The 25,832-nt window shown below is 47.0% G+C and overlaps 4 protein-coding genes across 6 annotated transcripts; 3 read left to right on the top strand and 1 right to left on the bottom strand.

The window, feature by feature from the left end:
• The first annotated feature begins 323 nt into the window (after window positions 1-323).
• On the top strand, window positions 324-3,134 carry LOC102687853 (melanin-concentrating hormone receptor 1-like). Of its 2 annotated transcripts, none has more exons than XM_015360154.2 (2): window positions 324-712; window positions 1,139-3,134. In XM_015360154.2, the coding sequence occupies exons 1-2, from the start codon at window positions 640-642 to the stop codon at window positions 2,128-2,130; spliced, it is 1,065 nt and encodes a 354-aa protein (XP_015215640.2). In that variant the 5' UTR covers window positions 324-639; the 3' UTR covers window positions 2,131-3,134. The 2 variants fall into 2 exon arrangements, with proteins under 2 accessions (XP_015215640.2, XP_006637399.2); XM_006637336.3 differs by having other exon boundaries at window positions 628-712; window positions 1,164-3,134.
• A 4,621-nt stretch (window positions 3,135-7,755) lies between these two features.
• LOC107078992 (zona pellucida sperm-binding protein 2-like) lies at window positions 7,756-12,432 on the top strand. Of its 2 annotated transcripts, XM_015360105.2 has the most exons (11): window positions 7,756-9,144; window positions 9,234-9,298; window positions 9,388-9,446; window positions 9,526-9,558; window positions 9,643-9,804; window positions 9,888-9,990; window positions 10,086-10,273; window positions 11,039-11,177; window positions 11,287-11,435; window positions 11,506-11,677; window positions 12,327-12,432. In XM_015360105.2, the coding sequence occupies exons 1-10, from the start codon at window positions 9,140-9,142 to the stop codon at window positions 11,608-11,610; spliced, it is 1,008 nt and encodes a 335-aa protein (XP_015215591.2). In that variant the 5' UTR covers window positions 7,756-9,139; the 3' UTR covers window positions 11,611-11,677; window positions 12,327-12,432. The 2 variants fall into 2 exon arrangements, with proteins under 2 accessions (XP_015215591.2, XP_015215592.2); XM_015360106.2 differs by lacking the exon at window positions 9,234-9,298 and having other exon boundaries at window positions 7,757-9,144.
• A 2,960-nt stretch (window positions 12,433-15,392) lies between these two features.
• On the bottom strand, window positions 15,393-19,754 carry LOC102688060 (zona pellucida sperm-binding protein 2-like). Its single transcript, XM_015360102.2, has 18 exons — window positions 19,647-19,754; window positions 19,490-19,569; window positions 19,333-19,413; window positions 19,126-19,241; window positions 18,905-19,057; window positions 18,224-18,259; window positions 18,002-18,154; window positions 17,824-17,917; window positions 17,559-17,743; window positions 17,352-17,478; window positions 17,072-17,250; window positions 16,890-16,981; window positions 16,688-16,815; window positions 16,408-16,597; window positions 16,195-16,336; window positions 16,014-16,116; window positions 15,842-15,934; window positions 15,393-15,490 (listed from the first exon to the last, which is right to left on the bottom strand). The coding sequence occupies exons 1-17, from the start codon at window positions 19,649-19,651 to the stop codon at window positions 15,846-15,848; spliced, it is 1,953 nt and encodes a 650-aa protein (XP_015215588.2). The 5' UTR covers window positions 19,652-19,754; the 3' UTR covers window positions 15,393-15,490; window positions 15,842-15,845.
• A 647-nt stretch (window positions 19,755-20,401) lies between these two features.
• Window positions 20,402-24,383, top strand: LOC107078991 (zona pellucida sperm-binding protein 2-like). Its single transcript, XM_015360103.2, has 16 exons — window positions 20,402-20,503; window positions 20,589-20,668; window positions 20,755-20,816; window positions 20,897-20,932; window positions 21,123-21,287; window positions 21,361-21,463; window positions 21,559-21,746; window positions 21,895-22,018; window positions 22,106-22,278; window positions 22,356-22,441; window positions 23,230-23,357; window positions 23,437-23,626; window positions 23,698-23,839; window positions 23,918-24,020; window positions 24,097-24,186; window positions 24,286-24,383. The coding sequence occupies exons 1-15, from the start codon at window positions 20,499-20,501 to the stop codon at window positions 24,180-24,182; spliced, it is 1,671 nt and encodes a 556-aa protein (XP_015215589.2). The 5' UTR covers window positions 20,402-20,498; the 3' UTR covers window positions 24,183-24,186; window positions 24,286-24,383.
• The last annotated feature ends 1,449 nt before the right edge of the window (window positions 24,384-25,832 follow it).

The following is a 25,832-nucleotide window of genomic DNA, read 5'->3' on the forward strand; positions in this document are numbered from 1 at the left end:
TGCGATTACAGGCTCAAAACTCGCCATTCGAAGAAGGAATGTACCTATACGGATCACTTCTATTCAGACAGGAATTGTCTTACCAATGGCACGGCCGAAATCGTCACCGCATTGTTTTCCTTCGATCGCATAGTAAGACACGAATAAAGGCGCCATGTATTGTTACACTACAAACCATTCAAGTGCGGTCTATTCTCGTTCTCTATTCCATTCCACTCATCCTACTGATCGGCTCTAGGAGTGAATCACAGTCATTGATTATATCTGTATTAACCCAGAGTATAGTAGTCTTTAACTCAAGCGAATCCAGCGGTGGTGTTTAATAACGCATTTCGTTGCCAGAATGTGTCACCGGTATGCTTGGAAATGGAGCTGGAGAAGGCTGTTCTGTTTTGTTTGAAGAGCAGGTCCCAGGGATCTCACGCACTCTATTACGCGGTGTGACATAAATGCTTCGCTCCTCACCAAGTTTGCTGGAGCTGCTGGAGGTGCTCTTCCAGTGAAGAGCTGCAGACGCCCAGCCCCGCCGAGCGAGCGGGCTGGTTAGGGACAGTTCCACCGCCGAGCACAGCGACCAGTGTTGTTCCGGCAGAAGGATTTCTGATTTGCACTGGGGAGGAAAAGACATTTACTGCAGTTATGGATTTCACCGATAGTTTGAATGACACCGAGAACAACACTTCATTCGTCACACAGAATATGTCAAATCCAGGTGATTTACAGTAATCTTTAAAATATAAAGAATGTTATTATTCTTATTCTTATTCTTATTCTTATTAAAATTATAAAGTATTATTTATGCTTGAATTATGTAATTATAAATGTTAATTATTTGCACCATTACTAGCTAGCATTGCAAAGTTTTATGTGCAGTGCTCTGTGTATGTTTTTAAATTTGAGATGGGCTTCTCCATATTAGATCATTTAAGATTCAGTGCTGGATATTTTGCCTGACAACCTGTTGAAATACATTAGTACTGAATATTTTTCCATCTTTGATATATTTTTATCTTTCAAATGAGGTATAGTTATATATTTGTGTTGCTGCAGACACCTGTGCTCATAACGGCTGCTGTGCATTGTTTTTTAAATGCATGGTTATCCAAACAGATTTCTAAGCTTATCTAATGTCTTACAGATGCAATTAAATATGTCGCTTACAGCAGTGTGTTCATGCCCACGGTATTTGGCATCATCTGCCTGCTGGGCACTGCAGGCAACATCGTCGTGATCGTCACGGTCTTTAAGAAGTCCAAGTTCCGGTGCCGGAGCAGCGTGCCGGACATCTTCATCGTCAACCTGTCGGTGGTGGACCTGCTCTTCCTGCTGGGCATGCCGCTGCTCATCCACCAGCTGCTGGGCAACGGAGTGTGGCGCTTCGGCGAGTCCCTGTGCACCATCATCACCGCGCTGGACTCCAACAGCCAGTTCACCAGCACCTACATCCTGACCGCCATGACGCTGGACCGCTACCTGGCCACCGTCTACCCGCTGGCCTCCGCCCGTTTCCGCACCCCGGCCGTGGCCGTGCGGGTCATCTGCCTGGTGTGGCTCCTGTCCTTCCTGAGCATCACCCCCGTGTGGATGTACGCCCGGCTCATCCCCTTGCCGGGGGGCGTGCTGGGCTGCGGCATCCGCCTGCCGCGGCCGGAGACGGACATCTACTGGTACACCCTGTACCAGTTCTTCCTGGCCTTCGCCGTGCCCTTCGCCATCATCTCCGTGGCCTACCGGAGGATCCTGCTGCGGATGTCGTCCTCGGAGGCGCTGACCACCCAGAGGAGCGCCAGGCGGAAGACCAAGAGAGTCACCCGGATCGCCATAACCATCTGCCTGGTCTTCTTCTGCTGCTGGGCGCCCTTCTACGTGCTGCAGCTCGTCCAGCTGGCCCTGGAGCAGCCCACCCTCCCCTTCTACTACGCCTACCGGTTCGTCATCAGCCTGGGCTACGCCAACAGCTGCCTCAACCCCTTCATCTACATCGTGCTGTGCGAGTCCTTCAGGAGGAGGCTGATCGTGTCCGTCCGGCCCGTGGACGAGGAGCCGCGGAGCCCGGCCAGAGGCCGGAGGCAGCGCTCCTCGGACAACCACCCACAGCTGCTGCACCTGGTGTCGGTGACCGGGCGGTAGCCGCAGCTCTGCCGGAGGAACCGAGAGCTCTGGAGGGTCGGCCAGGGCACTCTCAGCCTGGGGGGAAGATGAACTCACGCCTAAGCAGACACCTGATTATGCAAAGTCCGAGAGCATCGCTGCACGTTTTCGTTTTGGACGCCAACCATTGCTGGTGCATTGCTTTGAAAGCATCTTATACTGTCTAATGTATTTTCCTCTGTTCTATTCTTCTCACTGCAAGGTTTTTCCAATCTTTATGCCGCTACAGTTTTACAGCAGTCTAACCATCTATCCATTTTCTAACTGCTTTAGAAAATGCAGTTGGGGGAGGAGCTGGAGTCTGTTCCAGCAAGCTACAGGCCCGTGGCAGGGTACACCCTGGACAGGACACCAATCCTGTGTGGCAGGGCACACACAGACACCAACAAGCACACCTTGTTGTTTAATATCGGAGAATCAAGAGTGAAGGCTTTAGATACATTATCAATACTCAAAAAATACATCTGTTTTGTAATATTGTGTCTGTAATGCCTAATACTGTTCCACAGTCAGGACCTTAAAGTAACAATTATTATAGTAACAGTTAAAAGATTAAGTCTCTGTTTAAACGTAAGTGTTCTGTGACTCTTTTCTGCAGTATTCCATTTGAAAGCTTTTTATGCCCTATGTAAAGGTGTACACAGTGTCTTTGATGTTTCCGCTGTGAAATGTACCGTCTCAGAAATGTAATTATCCTTAAGGATGTTGCATGCTTTGTGCTGTAGTGTGACCAGCGAAACTGGACTAGATTTCCTTAAAACACTTCAACAAAATGAATAAGTTCTTTATTTCAGCAAATGATTGTTTCTAAAGCAAGGAAAGGTTATTTATTATCTTAACTGTTAAAGGGATTTTTAAAACATTGTTATCTTATCCTGCTTAATCTGAATTTCAGTCTTAAATCATTCACGCCACTCACCCCTCTGTACTGTATTCTTGCTTTATGAAACAGGTGTGAATTCATTATGCAAATAAAAAAATGAAACAGCTCTGTGAAGTAGCATTGTACTGACAGTAAGCGGGGACGTTTTACAAGGCAAACATCAGCACCACGGACAGCATTGCCCGGCAGGGATTGAGCTGCCTCCTTGCCAAGAGCAGGCCATGAAATATGTGATTCAAAACAGTTTCTCCTTCTGCAGATCTTTAATGAGAACTTCTGTCTTTGCAGCGCAGGAATAGACAAGAACAGTCAGGGAGAGCCCAGCTTGTGGCAAATCAATAACAGGGAGTCATGGAAATCAAAGAAGGTAACAGTGTCTGAGGGGGTGGTGTGGGGTGCTCCGAAGAAAGCTGGTCATGATAAAAATAGTCTGATTGAAAGGAAACTGACTTTTTGCTGAGAAGATCCTTCCCACCAGCTGTTTCTGAGGAGAGCAGGCAGATGTGCGTCTGTTAGTTACTGGGGCTAACCAATGAAGAAGAGAATTAAGATGGGGTGTTTGCCCAGCAGGGAACTGCAGCTCTCTTTCTCTCTTTTATTACACAGACAGGCATCACAAACAGTGCAAAGGCTACAAATCCATCACTGGAGGCTGAGATAATCCATCCATCTATTTTCAGCCTGCTTGTTCTGATCCTGTTACCATCCGAGAAGCTGGAGGCAACAGGATCAGTTCACTTTTCTCTTCATGTGCTGCTTGTTATTAGCAGTTGTAGTAGTGGCCAAACAGACTTATCAAAATGTGCTAAAATACGGTCAGAAACAATCTAGGTCTATAGGAGGTCACTACATTTCAATGCACGGACAATGCATTTCTTTTGTCCTTTTGCTAAGACATAGGAAATGTGTCTTTCTAATTTACAAGCTCAGAAAGTGTCCAGAAATAGTTAATGGCAGGGAGCAGCTCTCAGTGTTAAACTATGGGTTTAACAAAACACTGGTTATAGAGCTACTGACTGATTCGCACACTCGAAGGTTTCTCCTTAATTAACTCCACCCTTTGAAATTCTAATAGTCCCTTTCTTTCCTTTTCTATACTGTGTTAACCCAAGACACCTGCAGTGACCTCATTCATAAAGGAAAGCCATCTGATTGTTTGTTCAGCTCCTGAAATAAACGTGCGGCTCATGTAAATGCATTCCTCGGACCGAACTCTGTGTGCCTGTAGCTCTCATACAGGGGGAAGGTCTTCCATCCTCGAGCTTTGAAATGCATTTTTATTATGCTAAAATCCAAGGGCTGAATGTGGTCATGTGTAGCAAAAGAGCAATTAGGAGAACAATAGCAGACCTAAAAACCTCTTGCAGGTAGTTGAATGCGTGCTAGAACTCAATTCATCAATTAAATCCAACAGAGGGGCTCGTAGTGGGGTTTTTCATTCACAAAACTGTGACACAGAACTGCCAATCAAAGCACTGCCATTGTGTGAAAAGATATCAGGCTGTTATGCAAACTACTACTAAAAAAAGCTACAGCCAACATTATTACCATTGAAGATAACAGTAGCAGGTGAAGAAGCATTTTATGCAGTTTATTCTAACAGCTAGAAAGAGAAATATGCCAAAGCTTTTCATTTTATTGCTGATTTAATCACTTTCAATAAAATGCTTTCTGCTATCTTTATTATTATCATTACAGCATTGCCACCTCATGGCCTGATCCAAAGAGGGGATAAGATTTAATTGAAGTCAATTTTGTTCAATTTGAAAATATTTGCAGGTGGGGAAGGCAAACCACACAGTTAAATTAATTTTCTAAATAGTATTTCTTTACATCATTTGTAATTAAATAGTATGCCCTGTGCTTGCCGCAGAGAGGATGAGAGAGCATTTTTCTGGATCATTTAGAAATGTCCGGAGTCACTCTGCTGCGGCTAACGAGACTCGCCGTGCATCCGCTGGTGACGCTGGTGGAGGCCGGGGAAGGAGTCGACCGGCGCACAGAGCAGGCTGATTTGAGATGTAGCACCGCAGCGCCGAGGTGAGTCATGCCCTTCTAGATCCCCACTCAGGCTGAGGCTGTCTGCCTCATGACTCAGTGTGTCCCTTACCGTCCCTTACAGCTCAGACTCGTTATACCAGGAATCTGAGGGGGGGGGTTGGTGAGGTGCTGCTAAAATCCAGCCATATAGATGAGCCATGACCTCTCTTATTCATTGTCACAGCACCACTTATTCCCAAAGGCTTAACCAACATAAGATTAGATGGGAGGTCAGCCCATCATAGACCACAAGCCCAAGGACAGTTTACAAATACCAATGGTCCTAGTCACTGTAAGTCGGGGGGGGGCTCATACAGGCCTGAGGAGAGCATGCAAACTCCACACAGAAGGTGCTCCAGTCTGAACTCGACCCTAGCTTGCAGGAGCTGTGAGGCGGGAGTCCCCCCCCCACAATGCCACACTGGTTCGGCGGATCAAACACAAAGCCAATATTTCAGTCCCGTCTTGACTGAATCCGTTCTTTGCAACCTGGATCACTTATCGGACAGCTGCTCGTTATGACTTCACCTACCAACATCGTTCTAGTTGCGGTCCCTTCACTCTTATTTAGAATAGCGGCGTTATATCGCAAGGTATTGTGGGGGACATTTTCTATAGGCTGAATGCAATCATTAAAAGGTCAAGTCAGTCACAAGCAAAACCTGTAACAGCAGCTCACTTACTTGTTTGAGAGGACCTGCTGTCTGCAGCTTTTTGAAAGGGGTGTGGGAATTGTACCCCCGCACCAGAGCTGTGGTCCTGACAGCCAGGGCTGAAACTGCTGTAGGGGTTATCCATTCCTGCTTTCAAAAACAGCACGAAAAAATACATGCAAATCTAAAAATCCTGTTGTGAATGTGGTTCTACAGATAGGGAGACCATACAATTATTTTTGAATGGATCCAATTTTGTCCATAATGCTGACTGATTCTATGCAAGCATGAGGTTATTGTTAAAAGTCTCTGACTTATTCATGAAATCCCAGGTGTGTAGAAAGGTTCCAGTCAAGAGCAACCTCTCTCTGAAAAGCAGTTAATCATAGTTATTCATTATGGCCCCTAGAGCATCCTGCTATTCATTAAAACAGCCTGCATCAATGACTACGTGAAAAAAAAAACCTTTAATAACGCCTATCATCTGCCACTTACGGGAGCGCATTGATGCCACCAAGGGGGAAAAAATCGCCCCCTTGTCTCGAAGTTTCGAGAAATATCTCGTAATTACGAGACAGCAATGATTACTTCAGTGTTTGTACAACCTGTTACGCTGTGCGCTGAACGCATCTAGAAGCCTCCGTGAGCTTGGCAGGCACTTTCGGTTTAATGACCGTGTCAGTGTCCACCGCTGCAGAATTTGTGCGGATTTACTTTCTACCGGGGTTTAGTCATAATGAAATCTGGCAATTATGAACCGAATCATTGTAAGCATGAGGGCCCGTTTTGTGGGATTTAGAGATCAAAGCAATGATGGTGCCGTTATGAACAGTTATCAGTTGCACTGCTTAAAACTGTAGTCCGCACGTAGCGATATAGGTATCACTTGACAACTGTGCTCTAAGCGTGATCACCTGAAGTAGGCGAGAACTCATTTTCTCGTAATTACGAGATAAGGCCAGGGCTTTTTTTTCCCTTGGTGGCTGGTAGCAATGCGCTTCCGTAGTGACTTTATTGCGACGGGGACAAATTCTGTTGAGGCCGCTTGTCTCCCTTACAGGTTTGACAGTTACAGCCGTCAGTCCTGGGAACCGTGTCTTCAGAGAAGCGATCGATGAACGGGCTTTGAAAACCACAGCTTTCGGGAGTGACTACGCAGGGTCAGATCTCTCCTTACCTAGGACATACTTTCAGCTTTTGTAGCTGAGGGTTGGGCTTAAGGCTACAGAACCCCGGGGGACCCCTTGGCCCACTGAGCCGCTGTGGTTCCGGCATGGAGTCCGTCATCGCCACACTGTAGTGTCGCCGTTCTGGGGAGCTATGAAGCACCACGTTCTGTAGCCCTTTTCAGTGAAAGCGTTTCCAGCAGTTTCGTTATTCAATTCAATTGAATTCAGAATACTTTATTCACCACGAGAGGCCGGGGGCAATTTGAGCAGCGAGCGGTGCCACATACAACACAAGACAAATACAAACAAAAACACGCTAAGAAGAAGTATACACGGGTACTGCATAATAACAAACGGACCATAGAAGTGATTGGAAGTAGCAGTGTGTCGCATTAGGAAGGAACAAGTAAACTTTATTCCATGCTGAAAAGAGAAGAGGAAACACAACGTTTCGCCTGTGGAGCCTTCGGGTGTATTAGTACCTGCAGATTTGTGGGGGTAGGTTTTCGTGGGCTCTGTCCAACAGACTCCGTTTACAGTCGCCGTTTGCAAGGCTGATGGCTTCGGGAACGAAGCTAAAATTTCCTTTTATTTGTCGGGGTTGCTGCGGAAGCCAGTATCGCGAAAGACAGTAAAATAAAAGCACATCCCGTTCAGCCCAGGTTAAGTAAGACACGTGGGGGGCGGCGACGACGACAAGTAAAGCCTTCTGTTTTGGCGGAGACGAAACAGCTTTATTGAAGCAGGGGAGGATAAGAAAAGACTTGGAGGCGCGCAGCAGTAAGCAGCATTGTGCACTGCAAGGGGGGGGGGTCGGCTCGTGTTAAGACGGCGATGCCCGGCGGTTGTGCTATCGGCAGCCCCAGGGTGAGCAAACACGCGAGCGGGTGGGTGCCGGAGACAATTTCATGCCTGAGAGCACATTCCGATCTGTTCAAATCCGAGGCTCACCGGCACAAGCCACGCTGCAGATACGGGTGGAAGATAAATTATTGGAGGTAATTCTTAGATGAAATCCCCAAAATACACAATACAACGGCAGCCGCCTGCAAACTGACACGGACCTGTCGGGGGGGAGGGGTGTGTGTAAGAGAAATACAAACTAGAAAATATCTAACAGGGACGCGAGGGAGAAGCGTTTTCTGAGTAATATAGGTTAGAGGGAAGAGATTAAATAGCTCCTCTTTTCATCCTGCATAGGGTATACAGTTTTCAACAACACGAGAGGGCGTCGAATCTGAGGTTGAAGTCAGATCCAGCCCGCTTCCACAATGTGATCTTTTACAACAAGAAAAAACAAACAAACAGACAACGCAGATCCCTTATTTTTTGTTGAATGGCTTCAACAAAAAATCGGAAGGCAGGACTGCCTGGCTCAAACGAGAAAGCAACAGCAGAAGACATCCAGTAGGAAGAAACAAAAAAAAACTCCGGGTAGAAAAGCAGTCCTAAGCAGTCAGCAATGAACGTCGAGGTCATTTCACACAGCGAGGGGAATCGATTTCGTCCCGATCGCTTTTGAGTGCGTCACTTGCGCTGGTGTGGTTGCGTCCCGGGCGGTTGAACTTCTCCGAGGGGGTAGCTGTGTAGATCGACGACGGGAGCTGGGGTCTGGCTGACAGGCGTGACTGTCCTACAGTTCAACTCGGGGAGGAAAGCGCATCCCGCGTGTGGGGCACTGACAGCACAGACAGCAGCCCGGCTGAGCTCCCGGGGAACACCTGCGAGTCGGACTCGCTCGCTGGGTCTTCAGAGGAGCCGTTGTGTTTTCACACGTGAAACCAGCCCCTCTCATCTCCAAATGGGGGGGTCGGAGCGCCCCCTGGAGAGAAAAGAGAATCATGTCAATTTGTATCAATGTTGCAATCGGATAACAACCAGCACAGGCGAATGAAACTACGTGCCAGTTTTTTTTTTAGTTTAAACTCTTTGAAGAGGCGTTACTGCATTTTTATTCAAGGCTGATTTCATTGGGGGAAAAAAAGATCTAAACGGTACGGTGGCCGGTATCAGAGCGAATGGTAGTTGTTAAAAAGAGCCAATGAAGTGTCTTTGACGCAGGTGAAGACAACTTTGAGTTAATTAAGGCTTGTAGTAGCCGATTGGTGGATAAACTGATCTGGCAACCTAACGGCCATAAAGACTGCGGAGACTTCCCCCTATCAACAGGTGTTCGTGTTATCAAGCAGTTTTCCGAGGAAGGAATTAGGCTTGATTCCGGCACAGCTCTTGTGTTTGTCAGGATGAGGTAAGACGTAATTGCATAAAGTGGCTATAAACCGTTATCTTCCTTCTGATCCCTTTGCGGCAGTCGCTCGGTGTTGTGTGTTTTTACAGGTGCATCCAGGTGGTCTGGTTGATGATGACCGTTTTCCGGCGGATGGGTTTGGGCGTCAAGCCAGGTGAACCTGCGCTCAAGGACGTGCGCGGCGGTCTGCGTTCTGCGTGCTCCTTTCCCCACGTGTCGTGTTTTTGTTTTCGTGTGTCACAGGTCCCTCTGCTGTACCGGCAGAAGCCGGCCATTCTCGCTGTACCGAAGAGTACATGGAGGTATCGATGCACGATGCGTCACGTAGCGCTTATTGATTTGTAGGTTTGGGATAACTGCGCTGTTCTTTCTTTCACTCAGGTGTCCGTTTCCCAGAAACTTCCCCTTGATCAAGTAAGTTCTGTTTTCTAAATCTTTAAGGTGAGCCTGCCCGTTAGCTCGGTTTTCGCCTGCAGTGAGCCCCGGCCTTGCCCGCAGGTCGCGAACAGCTCGCAGTGGTCGCTTGAAGTCCACGACGGCCGCCGCACCCGGACTCTGACCCTCAGCCAGGCCCGAGCGCAGGGCTACGAGCTGAGCACGGGGAAGAGGCAGACCGTGATCAGAGCTTATTACAGCGCAAAGGGCCTTCGCGTCTTCTCGGTGAGTTTGTGTGTATCTTGCAGTTGACGGGCTACTCTATCGGCCCGTAGGCCTATGCTCTTTATTTTTTCTTCCCAAACTAGAGACCCCAGAAAAAGAAGAGCTTGTATCTTGCGGATTTGCTGCTAAGATGTGATCTTGGTTATACAAAACTTCAAATGCCCATCTTGTTTCTCTGCGTACCAGGTTGGCAATTATTTTAAAAACCTAGTTGCTAATGGTCAGAAGCTTTAGGTCTTTCCTGATCGCTTGGAAGCTATTTTGTTTTAAATCTCTTCCAGAGCCAGTGACCTGCCGAGAGACTGATATCAGGATTGAAGTTCCAGCCTTCAATGGGACGTTCCTCAGCATGGCTGTTGAGGACCGGACCTACTTGGCCACTCGGAAGCATCTGGATGTTCAAGTACAGCGTCTATGGGACACCCTGCGCCTGACCGTTCCAGCCTCCAGTCAGCTGGTACGGAGGAGGGTAAGGTCAAGTGGTCTGGCCCGTCGGACAACGGATTTTCAGCTGCAGGTCTAGATGGTGGCAACCCAATGCTCAAGTCTCTTGAGATTAACGCCTTTTAATCTTTTCTGGGGTCAGAAAGAATCGGCATTGATTGCGTTTCAAACTATAATAAAAGTAAAATGTACACAGTGACTTGTAAATTTTGGAGGTTTTGCATTCCAAAAAAACGACTGCATTTCCGGGTACGCACGGCACCATATTCTCCAATTCGGAACAAGGCAGTGAACGGCCGTTGGCGTGTTGTGGCCCTGTGACCCTGTAAACAAGCAGGCTTGTGAGGACATCTCTTTTAAACCAATTGAAATATTGCTATCAACTTTGAGATGGTTTTGCAGACATACCACTGATATATGAGCTCTACATGCAAATCACGTTGGAAGGTTTGTGGTGGAATGTCTGCTGCACAACCTGCACTTATGTAATGCAAACTTACTCGGTGCAGTGACTAGTGAGCAGGAAGGGCTGCTTCACATCCCATTCTTGTGAACCCTTGCTCTCGCCCGTGGTGAGACCAGTGGTTTGAGACAACATGGGGGATTTGCAGTACTTCCACAAAGCTCGTGATTTTGTGCAGCTTTCCTTTAAGAGCTGGGAGGTGGAGAGGGTTAAGCTGGTCAGCTGAGGCCCCAGCCGACTCCTGCACTGTTTCCTTGGTGCTTCGGACGATCCTGTTAGTGTGGTGTGGTCCAAGAGACACACCCCCTCCTGCTGCCCGTCTTGCAGGACTGTGTGGATGCTACCAGAAGAGGACAGCAGGTCTTTCTGCCAGCCGTCCAGCTTTCCTTTGCAGTGAGAGAGGAGGAGGCCACCATGATGGTCGAGCCTGTCTGCCCATGCAAGAGGAAAGAGCCCTGTCCTGCAGGTAGCCGATGGCAGAAGATGGGCTGACCTTGCGGTCCATCAGGGCTTCCGGAGTTGGGTTGGGCTGAACTTGGCAATGGTGCTGTAACTAATGATCAGGGTTGCTACAGGCCTGCTCTGCACGGATGGCCACAGGGTCCAGGAAGTGTCTGCTAATGGGAGTGATCTTGCTCTGGACCTGCCTGCTGCTGCTGCTGCCCCCCCTGGTGATCACCTTCGGGACAATGCCACAGTTGGCAGCTCTGGAGACTCTATACAAGTAACGTATTCACCTTTTTAGATGCCATTTTGCCTTGTGGGCCTGCAGTGCATTGTTTTTCTGTCCCTAGATGGTGAAGGTCCAGCTTTTCTTCTGGACTCTTCCTTTGGAGTTGGTCCTGGTGGGCACAATCTGCATGGTGCACCTCCTGTTGCATCTGTGGGTAGGAAGGTGATGTGACTGTCCAGTTGCATCCTGCAACACTGATCTTCATCGCGGAAGGGAGCCAGCTGAGAAACCCGGTAAGTTCTTGAGATGAGCTTTCTGCCTGTGTGTTGCAAACACACCAGTCTGATTCCTCCTCCTCTGTGACTGCCAGCCCCAGATGATGCTGTGATCCAGGAGGATCTGGGGCAGGATGAGGTGAGACTGGGCAGTGCACAGTGGTCATGGAGTTCTGACCTCCGCCTCCTCGCCTGGAGGGCAGTGTTTTAAATTAAGTACTGTAGATTCCCAGCTATTAAATCTGAGCTGCATACTGTACCCAGTCCATTTTTATTTAATCCCCCCCTGCCAAGATCCTTCACTGGAATATCTAGGTGAAGCCATTATAGGTACTCTTTTGGGTAGGTGGGTTGTGCACTTGGACCAAAAGATTCCCAGTTTGTCTGGATTTAATGATCTAGTTGCCAGGCTTAAGTCTATCACTGTATTCTTGACTTACCCTCCTACACGATGGTCACCTGGTGTGACTACAGAGATGTATAGCACACTGACCTTGGCCACAGCCCTCATCTGTGGCATGATGGTTGTAGCCATGAGTCAAATAATTCCCAGCTTTAGGAAAAGCCAAGCAAGACTCCAAAAACAAACTGTCTTCTCCTTGCCTGCCCCTGTGTGAGTGGCTCATCCTTTTCATAATCCTGTGTTATTTAATGTTTTGTCTCTTAGATTTGGAAACTGTTCACTGCTCTGATTGCTGCAAAGGTGGAGAGTACAGACTGCTGCTATGCTGTATGTAAAGTATAATGTATAATAAAGTGTTTTTATAATTTTCTCTTTGTGTAAGGTGTTTTTTTTTTTTAATCTCCCTTCTAACCATTCAGTTTTTGTCATGCACAAGTACAACGAAATGCTTATTTACATCTATGCTCCATTACAACTACATAAAACCAGAACAGCAACAATGAACTTAAATAAAAGTCACCACAGGGGGGGCATTCCCTACTGGAAGCTGAGAAGATGTGTGAAACTCAAAAGTCTAGCTTGCTGCTTATTGGGTAAGGCAGGGCTGTCCTGACTGAAAATCTGTGACTCCCTTCTAGAACAACAGGCTCTGTGCTATGTCAACTCTGTTCTGACAAGTGGGCTTTAATGCATTAACCTATTTTCCAACAGATTTGCTTTGCTAAATGAGAACCTGAAAAAAGAATGTTCTGATACAAGATGTAATCCTATACTTCATGCCACATTTTTAAAGACCCCCCCCCACCCTTTTCTGAATTGATTTTTAATTTAATTCTATACAAACAGTAGAAGCCTTTGATGCAAGCTTTCCAAGTGGTGGTGTGCACCATGCTTGGCCTCAGTTATGGCTTGATGTGATCATCCTGTGAGCAGGACCACTGGTGTTGGAGGTAAAACTGTATTTGTAAGTATGTTCCCTTCCTGCCAGCAGCTGTATCATCCTATAACTTGCACCTGCCAGCCCACTGCAGTGTGGCAGGTATGAGCCTGGCCAGTAGCTGGAGGGGAGATTCCTGGGAGAGATGGTAGTGGGGGCAGTAATAAGGTGCCGTCTTCTGGATGAGATGTAAAAGTGAGGACCTGACTCTGTGTGGTCATTAAACTTCCCAGGGCATTTCTCAAAAAGAGTAGGGGTGTAATGCTGGTGTCCTGGCCAAATTTCCCATTGGCCTTTACCAATCCTGGCCTCCTAATAACCCCCATTTCTGAACTGGCTTCATCACTCTGCTCTCCCCACTGAGAGCTGGTGTGTGGGGAGCATACTGGTGCACACTGGCTGCTGTCACATCATCCAGGTGGGGCTGCACACTAGTGGTGGTGAAGGGGATTACCTGTACAGTAAGCTTTGAGTGGGGTGTCCAGAAAAGTGTATATATAGTTGTAAGCAATTATTCCAAAAGCACCTGTGTTGAATAAGGTATAGCAAATATTCTTGTTCATTGTCTAGTGTAATATGCACAGAAGGAGTTCTCATTCTTAACTATCTGAATAAAACTAAAGGTATCCAGCTGCTATGATGACAAAAGGAGTGGAAGTTGTTTTTTACTGTATGGCTTAACCATGAGCAAACTTACTTTGTGTAGTGTCTTGAGCATAAAATGTCAAACTGTTCAAAAACTAAACCCATTACCATTAAAACCAAATTGAAAAGCTGGATGGGCCAGTAAGGGGGTTGTATGAGTTTGAGCTGTAGTGTGAAAGCAATTAAGCTGTCATGGGCTCCATTAAATGTAAGGTCAGGCTATTGCCTCTTAAATGCAGAAGGCAAAGCCCCAGAAATGTACACTTAGCATAATGGTCACAAATGAGAGGAAGCAACATTTGTACACTAGTACCTTACTGACCTCAGACTTTTGTGCAGCTGCTGCATGAAAGAGATCAGGGGACCTTTGACCAGTTGTCTGGGCAGCTTGCTATAATGTGTAAAATAAGGCCACTGGTTCTCAGGGTTAAATGCACTTGCCGGTAGTTTCCTCTCCTGCTTTTGACCTGGAGTGTAGAAATGGTCAGATCTCACTCTCTCCCTTTAAAATTTCTCTTGCATCCCAGAAACCAGATCAGCTTAACTCCTGGTAAAAGATAAGTAGAGGGTAGACCATATACCTAATGGGATGTTTTGGTCACATGTAGTTTGGGCTGCAACAGCTGTTCAGCTCCTGCACTAAAAGGGAATTTTTAGATGAGTACTTACAGTATAGGCAATAGATGCAACAGAGTGATTGGAGAGTAAATTAAACTGATTAAGGCCACCCTGTAGTGCAAGTTTTGTCACTCACTGTATAATGAGGACCTTGCCTGGATTGGTGGTTTGGCTTCACTAGAGATCTTTAAAGAAAAACTACCTACAGAACTGGATACAGAGAAAAAGCAGACATGCAAATGACATGGAGATGAAGATACAGGCTCTTGGTGCAAATGATTGAAAACTGAAGGAGAGTTGGACTGGAACAGTCACTTCTGATCCCATACCCAGGGAAGTGGAGCACACTGTGTTGCACATAACCAGCACTACACTGTGGAAGGCAATTAAGTAAGTGCAGGGAGCAGTTAATTTAGCCCTTACCCAAAGGGGCATGAAGACAAAAACTTTCCCTTCTGGGCAGCATTAACACTAGAAGTAATCTAATGGCATAACTTAGACACACAGTGTAAAAAACTCTTGTCCTAGACAAAAGCAGGACAAACATTCCGCATGAATAAAACCTCACTCTGAGCCCATGTAAAAGAGCAGGAAAACTCAGACCCAGGCAAAGATTTCTTTAGCATCTCCAGCAGCTGTATTTAGCATCGGCCATTTCAAAAGGAAGGGAAAGGCCTTCTTGTGGCCCAGGAAGGAAGACCAAGTCCTAACCTATAGCTTATCTTGTACAGGGGAGACATGCTGTACTGAGCTCACCTGGGGTTAGGCAAGTTGCAATGATGCCCCCTATGCCACAATCAATTCTACATCTAAAAATGGAGATAGTGCAGTTTAGCAGACAATCCAATGCCCTTCTGGATAACTTACAGTCCTGCTGCCATTTAAGTGTGGACTCATCACCAAACTTTTAGAGAAGAGAAGTTCTAGCAACCTCTAGTTTCTATCAAAAGGTGACCAAGAAGCCATATTGCAATACACTTAAAATGCAGATGGGTATTTCCATCTAGGAAACTACAGAGACCCCATTGTAACTCAGCTCTTATGCTGATCTGTCCAGCTCCTGCCATGCTTGAAATGCCAAGAACCTTTAAACAGGATCAAGATGGTGTTTAAAGAAAGAGACCAAAGAATGATTTTTCCCTCAATTTATTATTCCAAAACAATAAGTATTTCAGCAATTGCAAGAGCATTCAACTTCAGTTGAGACAAAGGCACTGCTGGATTCAACCTACAGTGAGGGGAAAAAAAAAAAAACACATCTAAATGTGGTAACAAGAGACCAAGGCAATTGTCGATTTAAGCAATGTCACATTAAGTTTTTATAGCCTCCACATTGCAAGACAACCGGACAGTTTGAGATCTTGTAAAGTTCAGGGAATACATTAGTCTGAGACAGTCCTTTAGTTAGGGCTACTGTAAGACTTGAACTTTGCCACAAAGTAAAGGAAGCCGATACATCCAACTCTTATTCTGAAGCAATCACTACCTTCTGAAAGTGAAGCAAAAAAAAACCTTTATAAGCCTAGAAAAGGAAGATTGAAAACTTGATTAGGGAAATGTAATAAATTCAGGATCTTACCAGTCTAGTGGAGAGTCTTCTGAACAGCTACAGCTCCTGGCAAACTGGTTACTGGGGGTGTAGTAATGTATTGAGAGGGAACCCTGTTCAGGCCTATAGGGAGACAAACCAGTTTAAAAGTCACGTTGAGGGGCAGATGCTGGGTTTCCATCACCCCACAGAAGAGCCTCACCTCGTCTCCTCCTCCCTTGAAATCCACTGGGGCAGCTTCTGGAGCACAAGGCAGAGTCCGGCCTCTGGGAGGCACAGATCAAGGTGCTGCAGTGGAAGTACACCTGCAGAGGAATAGGGGGAGTCAGGGGGGTCCAGACAGCTCTCCAGTGTCCAGTCCAACAGCCCTTCTCAAAGCCTACCGAGTCCGTCAGCTGGTGGCCCTCGGAGACAAAGGTGAACATCTTCACCTCAAACCTCCTGTAGTGGTTTGGGAACTGGACAGTCGGGAAGCGAGACATGGGGTGCTGCACAGTCTTGTAGTTGTCCTCCTCATACTCACAGCTGGAAGACAGGCAGCCTGTGAGACACTGGATGATGGGTAGAGGAGTTTTGGTCATTGTAGGATTTCTCACCCATCCACAATGATGTCCCAGCGAGGAGCAGTGCTGGGATCAGGGGACGCAGTAGCCCAGCAGTCATTCAGAGCCAGCTTGATGTTGGGGTCCTGTCTGTTGAGCACCTGCACCTCCAGGTACACTGGCTCCTGCAGGTATTTCAGGATGGGGTAGTCCCGGGTGCCATAGGGCCTGCTGTACTGAACATCTAGGAGAGATGTTAGTAAAACTCTGCACTACTGACCTTCCAGCTAGATCTTCCCCTCTAATCTGCTAAAGGGGAAATTGAAACATTTACCTGGATAAGCAAGAAGAACCACAACAATGTTGCCTTGTTCTCGCACAGGCAGAGGTGGGGCCTTTGTATTCACATTGACACCCAATGATGTGTCAACACTTCCATTGTAGTAGCACCTCAGGGTCAGCCTGGAATAAAAACCCTTGGCATGAGATGGACGGGTAGACGGGGTGGGTGTAGGTTAATACCTCATAGAACTTACTTGAATTCACTGTCTCTCGTGATTATACCCATAGTCCGATCTCTCAGCAGGGAGCGGACCTCATTTTCATAAATGAGTTTGCCACCTACCACCTGAAAGCAGAAGAGGTGCCATCACCATCCAGTTCAGCAACATGGACTAGTCTGGAATTGGGGAAGACAATAGAGTGGAGATCCCCTTACTGTTAGGGTTGTGCCACAGCTCAGGAGAGGGATGCTGTACACAAGGCGGCCTGCAGAGGAGGAAGTTGGCCCACATGAGGAATCCCTCAGCCTCACAGTAGACAGGTCCAAGGGAGGCACAGTAATAGTGCTGAGGACTTCAAAGTTCATTTTGCCACCTATGCATAATGCCGTAGGGCCTAAATGAGAAGAGTCCAAAGTACAGAAGTTGAAAGAGCAGCCTTTACAAGGAGGCATTTGGGACTGGAGCACAATCCCTGCGAGAGAAGGGATTCTTTACCTCCTGTGGTGTTCCGACAGGGGCATGTAGGATTGAGCAACATCGTGACTGGTTTTCCCCCCATATTGAAGGAGAGGCTGGTCTCTGGCAGGAAGGACTGTATGCCAGACCCATCTGGGCCACAGCGCTACAAAGGGAGGAGAGTGCCAGGTGTGCATTCATTCATGCTGGAGGCATATCATTCCAGCAGAAGCTTTGGCTACCTACCTTGGTACCAACTACAGAGAGACGTCTCGACACCGTTATTTGTAAAGCACCTTTTGTCGAGATGGAAATATCAGGGACTGCTCTAGATGAGGTGTACCAGGCTGTTCCAATGGCCATACCCAAAAAAGTACCAGAGAATTTAGGGACAGAGATGTTCATGCTGGTGGCATCACAAGTGACTGGATCTAAAGGACAGAAGAATGGTTTTGTCATTGACCTTTGCATTCACCTCCCCCACACCAAAAAAAAAAAAAAACAAACTCACCAGGCACACAGATCATCAATATGTTAATTCTAAAGCCAGGCGTGTAGATCAAGGTGAGACGTGCAAGATAGAGTCTCCTCTCAGGTGCACCCAGCTGGAACGGACGTTATAGGAAACAAGTCAACATGGAGTTCACACTGGGCACTTTGACCCATGTTGCAATGCAATCTCCACTTACCCCAAACACCTGGATTGCATCAGCGGTGAATGAAGCACCAATGATCATGTTGCCCCGGACGTTCGTGAAGGAGTAGCCTTTCTGCATGGCAGCGGCCAGGGTCATGGGCCAGCTTCCAGCAATGGACACGGACCACACTGAAGCTACAGAAGGCTACCAGGACAGAGAGCACTTAGGCCAAGAGCCTTTCCAATCAAAAAGGGGAAAGAAAAAAAGACTTACCTCATCAAGGGGCGGAAGAGTTTGCATGATAGGTACCTGTGGGAGAGGAAGGGGCTATAGTGAAGCTGCTATGGTCTTTTCTGCAGCCTCCTGAAAATGCAAGGAGGTTCCAAGTTGAGTTCAAGCTATTATCTCAGCTCTCAGTGGCCAAATGCTGGGCAACCCCTGCCGACTCCCCCCCCCCCAAACTGAGTCATGCAGCACCAGATCACATATCATGCACACTAGGAGCAATTCCCTCCCCAAGAAACCAAATATATTACTAGGGCATCTTCAGACTGGAGGAGGAAATCCATTAACACTGAGAAACTCCGCATCCCAGAAATTGAACCCAGGACCCAGCAAGGATAACCATTGTACTACCCCAAGGGGGAGCTTTTGACTTGGGATTAGTCATCCATGGCATTTGGCATCACTTGTTGCCATATACAAGCCAAATGGCAAGTTAGGGTAGTGCTGTGGTTTTAAACAGCACCCTTTTAGATCATAGGTTCACCCAATGAAAGCACTCCAGCAGCAGGAGTATCATTCCAGAGCCAGGCTGGGGTAGAAGACCCAGAAGTTTGGATCGAGTCTATTCTAGAAGAAACATGAAGGAAAATGCAGCAAGGCAATACAACTTTCCAAGTCTTAATAGCAAAGGCTCTTAACTAGACAGCTGAAGCACAGTTGGCTTTTTACCTCCATTCCAGTTTGTGTGCATTTAGTGGCTCCTACTTGGATTCCAGGAACATTATCTGACTGGGGCTGCTCACACACCATCATGTAGGTTTCGCCTGCAGGAGCCCCCTCAGAAGTATAGTTGAGCTGCACAGCCAGGGAGAAGCTGCCATTCTGAAACAAGAGTGATCATTAACCCACCAGGTCTCCTGGACACAGGAGTGCTCATTTAAGTAACTCACCTCTGCCTTCACTTCACAGGCCTTATAGGCAGCATAGAAGTACTGGCCATCATCTCCCAGAGTGTAGTGACACTTCTCCGCGTAGTCTTTATCAATCACATGAACACCAAAGCCATCTGAGAAAAAGTTCAAGTGACCTCCTAGTCAGTACAGCTTCATGAAGAGGCTACTTGAGGTTCAGGGACAAAAACCAGCATATTCCATTACCTGTTGTCAGTAGTTTAGCACCTTCTCTGGCTTCAGAAGGCAGATAAAGAGTCATCCCCTCATCTCCACATAGAACACCCCCTAGAATAAGAAATAAGAGCTTAGAAACATCAAGTTGATCTGCAATAAGACTTAAGACAATCAACACATTTCTTACCTTCCTGCAGCACAGAACAGAAGGACTCACTGAAGAACCTCAACAGCCACACCATTAGACACGGGATACTGAAGAACCACCTGCAGAAAGATCATCATCAAGTAAGAGGCATAGACAGAGCCTTAAAAGAGTGATAAAAAAAACTAGCCTTATTTACCCCATGGCCTATGCTTGATAGAGATATTCCAGGAAAGAGAAAGGCTACTCAAGTCCAACACCAACTCTAACTGTTTCTCCAAGAACAACTAGATAGCCTTGTAGGCATCCACTGCGGCTTAAATAGCTGGTCTCCAACAGGTGCGGCCACCGCCGCCTCCTGCGCTCAATAATGCGCTGATCACAGGTGGGAGGAGCACTTCAATCAGGCAAGCCTGGCGTCGGGGGTCCGGAATACAGGTGTGGTCGTTGACGCGACCTATAAAGTACTTCGATGTGTCGATTGATATTATAGTTACTTTGCTCTTTGAAATCATTTTGGTATGTTAAGCGCGTGAAACATTTGTTGGTTTATGAAAGTATGGCTCAACTCCGACACAATTTTAGCGCACATACTACTGTATAACTGCAAACCATAACGCAATAATTGATTACTAATTGCAAATTGTCTGCATTTCGGTAATATTGTCAATAACGAAATTAAGCACTTCAGTAATATGGAAAATAATTATTATTTTGTTCTCGGATGGTCATCCGCTCTCCTGTTTTTAATCTGGCGCTGAAGCAGCACAGGAAGAAAACGCGTGAGAATATCCCCGATTTGGGATCAACTGGAACGGATTCACGGTCGTTCGCGATTTAGGAATAAACTCTGTGCAGCCGACAGTGAGCTGGTTGGCTACACGCAGTATCTATCACGATGTGATTGCTTTGCGCGTCTCATTGGCCCGTGGGGAAAATAAAGTAACTTGTGACACGCTATATATACATCAGCCTACCGGTGGCTTGGTTATAAGACTTTTTTCGTGCTTTTATTTTTTAGGCGTGGAGGTGGTTAAGACAAACAGTTTCAATGGGGTAAGCGTTTTCACCCGAGCACACTTTATAAATTTTTTTTGTTACGTGGTATTAAATTCTTTTTTTTTTGTTTGTTTTTGTGAAGGTGGTGTGATATGTTATCGCCTTCGTCGTCGTTGATTCTTCGCCTTATGGCTATGTACGTCTTGGCCAGTGCTCAAACGGGTAAAGGCTTCTGAGCAAACGGCTTTCGTTTTTTTTACTGAAGCGTGTGAACTGCCGTTTGTATTCACGGTCTCGTTGGTCTTTAGGCCCCGGGTCCGTCATACCTATAGAAGTGGACAATACCAACTGTGGGAAAACATACATGGAGGTACAGACTCGATAAAAGAACAGAGCCACTAAAATGCTTCTTGTCTTTGCAAACTTGACTTTTTTTTTGCCTTTCCACAGGCTTTGGTTCCTCAAATATTTCCAGACTTTGGCAGAGTAAGTTCAGCTTATTACCGATAAACCATCCTTTCTGCAGATCTTCATGGGTCTGTGTTGGATATTTAATTCACAAAGCATTATGTTGATCTCCTGGAATCACTGGTGTACTAAAACATCTCCTCTCCTTGATTTTCTTCACCATCTTTGTGTGTTTTCAAACTGGCTGGGTGGGGCTGTTTTCTTTCAGGCCATGATGAAGGGACCTCAGTGGTCTTTTGTGGTGAATGACGGGGGGGAGCAAATCTCTATGGCTCTTGACCAGGCCAGTGAAAATGGCTACGAACTGAGAAAAGTGGATGGCAAGCTGGTGATCAGAGCCTACTTCACTGCGAAGGGACTTCAGATCTTTGAGGCCAGTGGTGTTTGTCGTTTCTGCTTTCTTTGGCTGGTGGACTAGAATTCTGACTCTGTAGTTTTCTCACCAGAAGCCCTTGAAAACGCAGTCCCTCTACCTGGCAGATCTCCAGCTGAAGAATGACCTTTCGAGCGTGGCGATTTTAATCCACGTCGTAATGATCTGTGTGCCCGGTAAGCATCTTGTTCTCGCTTTCTAGCCGACATATCAAAAGTCCCATCATGCCATGCAGGTGATGGCAGACCGCTTCTTGCGCCTCCAACTGCAGATCCGGTGGTGTGCAGCAAGACCGAACTGGTCATCCACATCCCGAAGTTCACTGGCAGCCTTGTCCGCATGACTGTCGGAACACGGACCTATCTGCCCTCCCGGCACTACCCCGATCTGGAAATCCAGCAAGGTTTTGATGAGACTCGGATTTCAGTCTTGTTCTCGAGCCCCCTGGTGGAGGAGAAGGTAAGACAACAGCTGTTACACAAGAGAGATCCACATCCTTCCACTCGGTTTGGATTTTTTTTTTTAAATCCAATGTTTGGTCAATGCTAGTGCGAGATGAATGTGAGATCTAAAGACGTTGAAGTGAAATCTTGTCTTCCTCTTGCAGTACTGTGAGGATGTCCACAATGCATCTTCCAGGCAGAATGCCTTGCCAGAAACTAAGATGACTTTTGATGTGAGGGGAGCAGAGTTCTCTATGACTATTGAACCTGTCTGCCAGTGCAACATGGGTATTTTCTCCTCTAAGCAAATCCTACAGTTGTTGCTTGTTTGTACTCTCTACACTCTCTTGGCCACTCCTGTGCTCTTCTCTGCAGTGCCGCTGTGCAAGGATGGCTACATGGATGTAGACGTATCGGCGGGATCCACCGTTCCTGTGCTGAACCTGTCCACTGTCCAGCTGAGGGATCCCTCCTGCAGGCCGGCCGGTGTGTCTGCGGGGGGCCTCCAGTATCGCATCCCCCTGGACAGCTGTGGGACCACGGTCAAGGTGGAGTCCTGCTCTCGACTGACCTGCTGTTCCTCCCGTCTTGCACTGTAGCACTTCAACTTGTCGCTGTTCTGCAGATGCTGAATGGCCAACTCGTTTATGAAAATGAGATTGTTGCTGTGAAGAGAATTCAAGGGGGAATCACAAGAGATGCTGAATTCAGGCAAGTCTGCTTTCCCATATGGGGTTTGTGGACCTTGTTTTAAACATGTGGCCTAAAGGACCATTGTTTGTGGTTTACTAACACGAATGACCAAGTAACTCCCCTTTATAGTGTTCACTCATCTGAGTACAGGCATGTTCAAACCTGGTCCTGCCAGTGTGTCTGCAGGTAATTAAGGTCTCTTTTAAAGATGTAGTGCCTGAAGACCTGGGAGATGGGCATAACCAGCTGATTATTGTCTTAAGAGTGGAGTTGAAATTCAAACCTGCCAACACTGACCCTCCAGGAGAAGGTTAAGACACCAGTGTACTAATAAATTCTGAGGCTTTATTATTCCTGCATTTCTTGGGGGGGCAAGGGGAACCATCCCACCTTTCTACAAATAGGGGCCCTCCGTTTGGAAATGTAAATTATGCTATACATGCGTTGTCCTGACCAACTTTGTGAAACATCTAAAGTTGGGAATAGGTGTATAAACATTGCTACAACTAATATAAAATGTGATGCCTTTTGAAATTGTACATATCCCTCTTTCATAAGTAGAAATTGAATGCCTACAGGTATATAGAAATATACTGCAGTAAGTATATTTGCATCCACTTTAAAGGTCTTGATTAAGCCAAACAAGTGAAATTCTGTTTGGCAGAGCAAGGCTCCTACAGATTGTTCATTCTATTGACTGGAGAATGTAATGTGCAGTTTGTGGACATTTACAAACCTGTATGTGGTCTCTTCCGTTACTTCCTGAAAGTGGATCCATCAGCTCTGCTCACAGTCCTCTCTTGCAGGTTGACAGTGGTGTGCTACTTCAATGGCAGTGCTGATCCCTTGCTAACCATCCAGATGAATACCAAAGCCCCACCTCCTCCTGTTCTGGAGCAGGGAGAGATTCAGGTGGTGCTTCTTGCCTATCCAGGTATACTGCAGTCACAGAGCTGTCTGTGAGGCTGCTCGTACTGGGCTGGTTTCAATGCTCCTGGTTTCCTGTATTGTAGATGTTCAGTACAGCAGGCCCTATGGCACCCAGGACTACCCCATCCTGAAATACCTGCAGGAGCCACTGTACCTGGAGGTGCAGGTGCTCAACAGACAGGATCCCAACATCAAGCTGGCTCTGAATGACTGCTGGGCTACTGCGTCCCCTGATCCCAGCACTGCTCCTCGCTGGGACGTCATTGTGGATGGGTGAGAAATCCTACAATGACCAAAACTCCTCTACCCATCATCCAGTGTCTCACAGGCCACCTGTCTTCCAGCTGTGAGTATGAGGAGGACAACTACAAGACTGTGCAGCACCCCATGTCTCGCTTCCCGACTGTCCAGTTCCTAAACCACTACAGGAGGTTTGAGGTGAAGATGTTCACCTTTGTCTCCGAGGGCAACCAGTTGACGGACTCGGTAGGCTTTGAGAAGGGCTGTTGGACTGGACACTGGAGAGCTGTCTGGACCCGCCTGACTCTCCCTGTTCCTCTGCAGGTGTACTTCCACTGCAGCACCTTGATCTGTGCCTCCCAGAGGCCGGACTCTGCCTTGTGCTCCAGGAGCTGCCCCAGTGGATTTCAAGGGAGGAGGAGACGAGGTGAGGCTTTTCTGTGGGGTGATGGACAAGCACTGTCCATCTTGCAGAGCAACTCTAAACACTTCTCCCTGTGTAGGTCTGAGGGATCAGTCCTCCCCCTTTGTGAGTGAGGTGTTAATGAGCTTGCCAGGACCAGTAACTGTTCAGAATGCTCTCCACTGAACTGGTAAGAGTCCTGACAATTGGCTTTGTGTATTTCAATCATGAAAAGCGGACTTGCGCTTCTGGTTTCCTGAAAAATAATTCTAATTTCTGTTCTCCTTAGGTTTGAAACTTAACACCCCTGCCTATTGGACTTGCAGAAGTTAAGACTTATTGCCACTGTAATCTTGGTGCAGCAATAAAGGTTGTTTTGCAAACTGATTTTAATTCCCTTTATTGCTCTTAACTCCCAGTGACCCAGGAATGACTACTAGTCTAATTGTATGAAATGTTTCCTTATGTGCCACATGGGCTTACATGCTCATTATATCCTCAGTCATATGCAGCACATTAAGCCCACAGGGTGGGGAGTCTTCCAAAGCACACAAATCATGACCACATGGATGGAAAGTGACGCGCTCCACAGGTCAGTCATGAGCTGGAGATCTGTCGGGTACAGAGGCTTTGTTTAGGGTCTCTAAAGAGAAGTAGAACACGCACGCCAGTAGCTGCCAGGAGGCAGGAAGTGGAGAAAATGGGCACCAGACCTGAAGCCCCACTGCGGTGTGGTACGCTCGGATGACCAGGCTGCCCACCACACTGCTCAGCCTGTAGCCATTTTGCTCGGCTTGGTCGAGCATCATGGTGACTCGCTCCCTTCCATCATTCATCGCCACTGACCACTCAGGAGCACTTTTCAAGACCTAGAGGGGAGGAAACGGGAAGCACCGCCCCCACTGGCATCAAGGATGAGCCAATCGGGACCCTACAGAGACTACACTGAACTGGAGCTCCCAGGAACACTTCTCAACCTTGGCTCCAGTCCCGGACTGTTCTGCACAGATGGCAGCGATGGCAAATACTGCAGCCGTTTCTCTTTCATGCCCATTATGGAAAAGTACAGGGTTTACCTTGCCAGAAATGGGGCACTTGAAACAGGATCATGGCACTGATGTAACCATACACTGTCCATGTTGAAACCCCTTCCCATGCCCCAAGACCTCCCCTGCTTGCCATCTGAAGGCCAACAGCAGCACAGAAATTGATATTAAAACCACCAACAAACAAAAAAAAAAACCCACTCAAGAAAGTCTATCCTCTCACCTCCTAAAACCGCTTCAGTGTGATTTGAACACTCACCCCCGTGACAGACACTGCCTCTGCGATGGGGAGACTGCAGCAGCAGCAGCAATTAAGTATTTTTTTTTTTAAATCAGTGTTGAAATACATAACAGCTCAATCTGTTCTTAGACCAATAGGAGCCAGAGACCAATTAACTTAACCTGGAAATCGTGGGATGATGTCGTGGAGGCTATTGGCGTGAGCTAACCCGAACATCTGCGGTACTAATGGCCAAAAACACTCAACAGTCATTACTCTTGATGGTAAAAAAACATTTGTCATTTTTTCATAATGACACTTCTCATGTATGTGTTTTTGATGTCTCTTGAGGAAGAGTATTGTCTTCTGGCGGTGGGTGCTGGCAGCTCAGTCTGAATTTGAAACGGCTTGGTCTTCGCTATCCTCTAGAGTGAAAGCTCTGACAGCCACGGGCACCTTTTCCTAGTGTTGCAAACGGTTTTAGTTTGTAACAAAGTTTTATTTCACGTTCCATTAAGTTTCAGTGTTATTTTGTTTGCCCAATAACATAAGGCTCTATCTAGGATTAAC

Source organism: Lepisosteus oculatus, chromosome 19 (assembly GCF_040954835.1).
Source record: "Lepisosteus oculatus isolate fLepOcu1 chromosome 19, fLepOcu1.hap2, whole genome shotgun sequence".
NCBI classification, from domain to species: domain Eukaryota; kingdom Metazoa; phylum Chordata; class Actinopteri; order Semionotiformes; family Lepisosteidae; genus Lepisosteus; species Lepisosteus oculatus.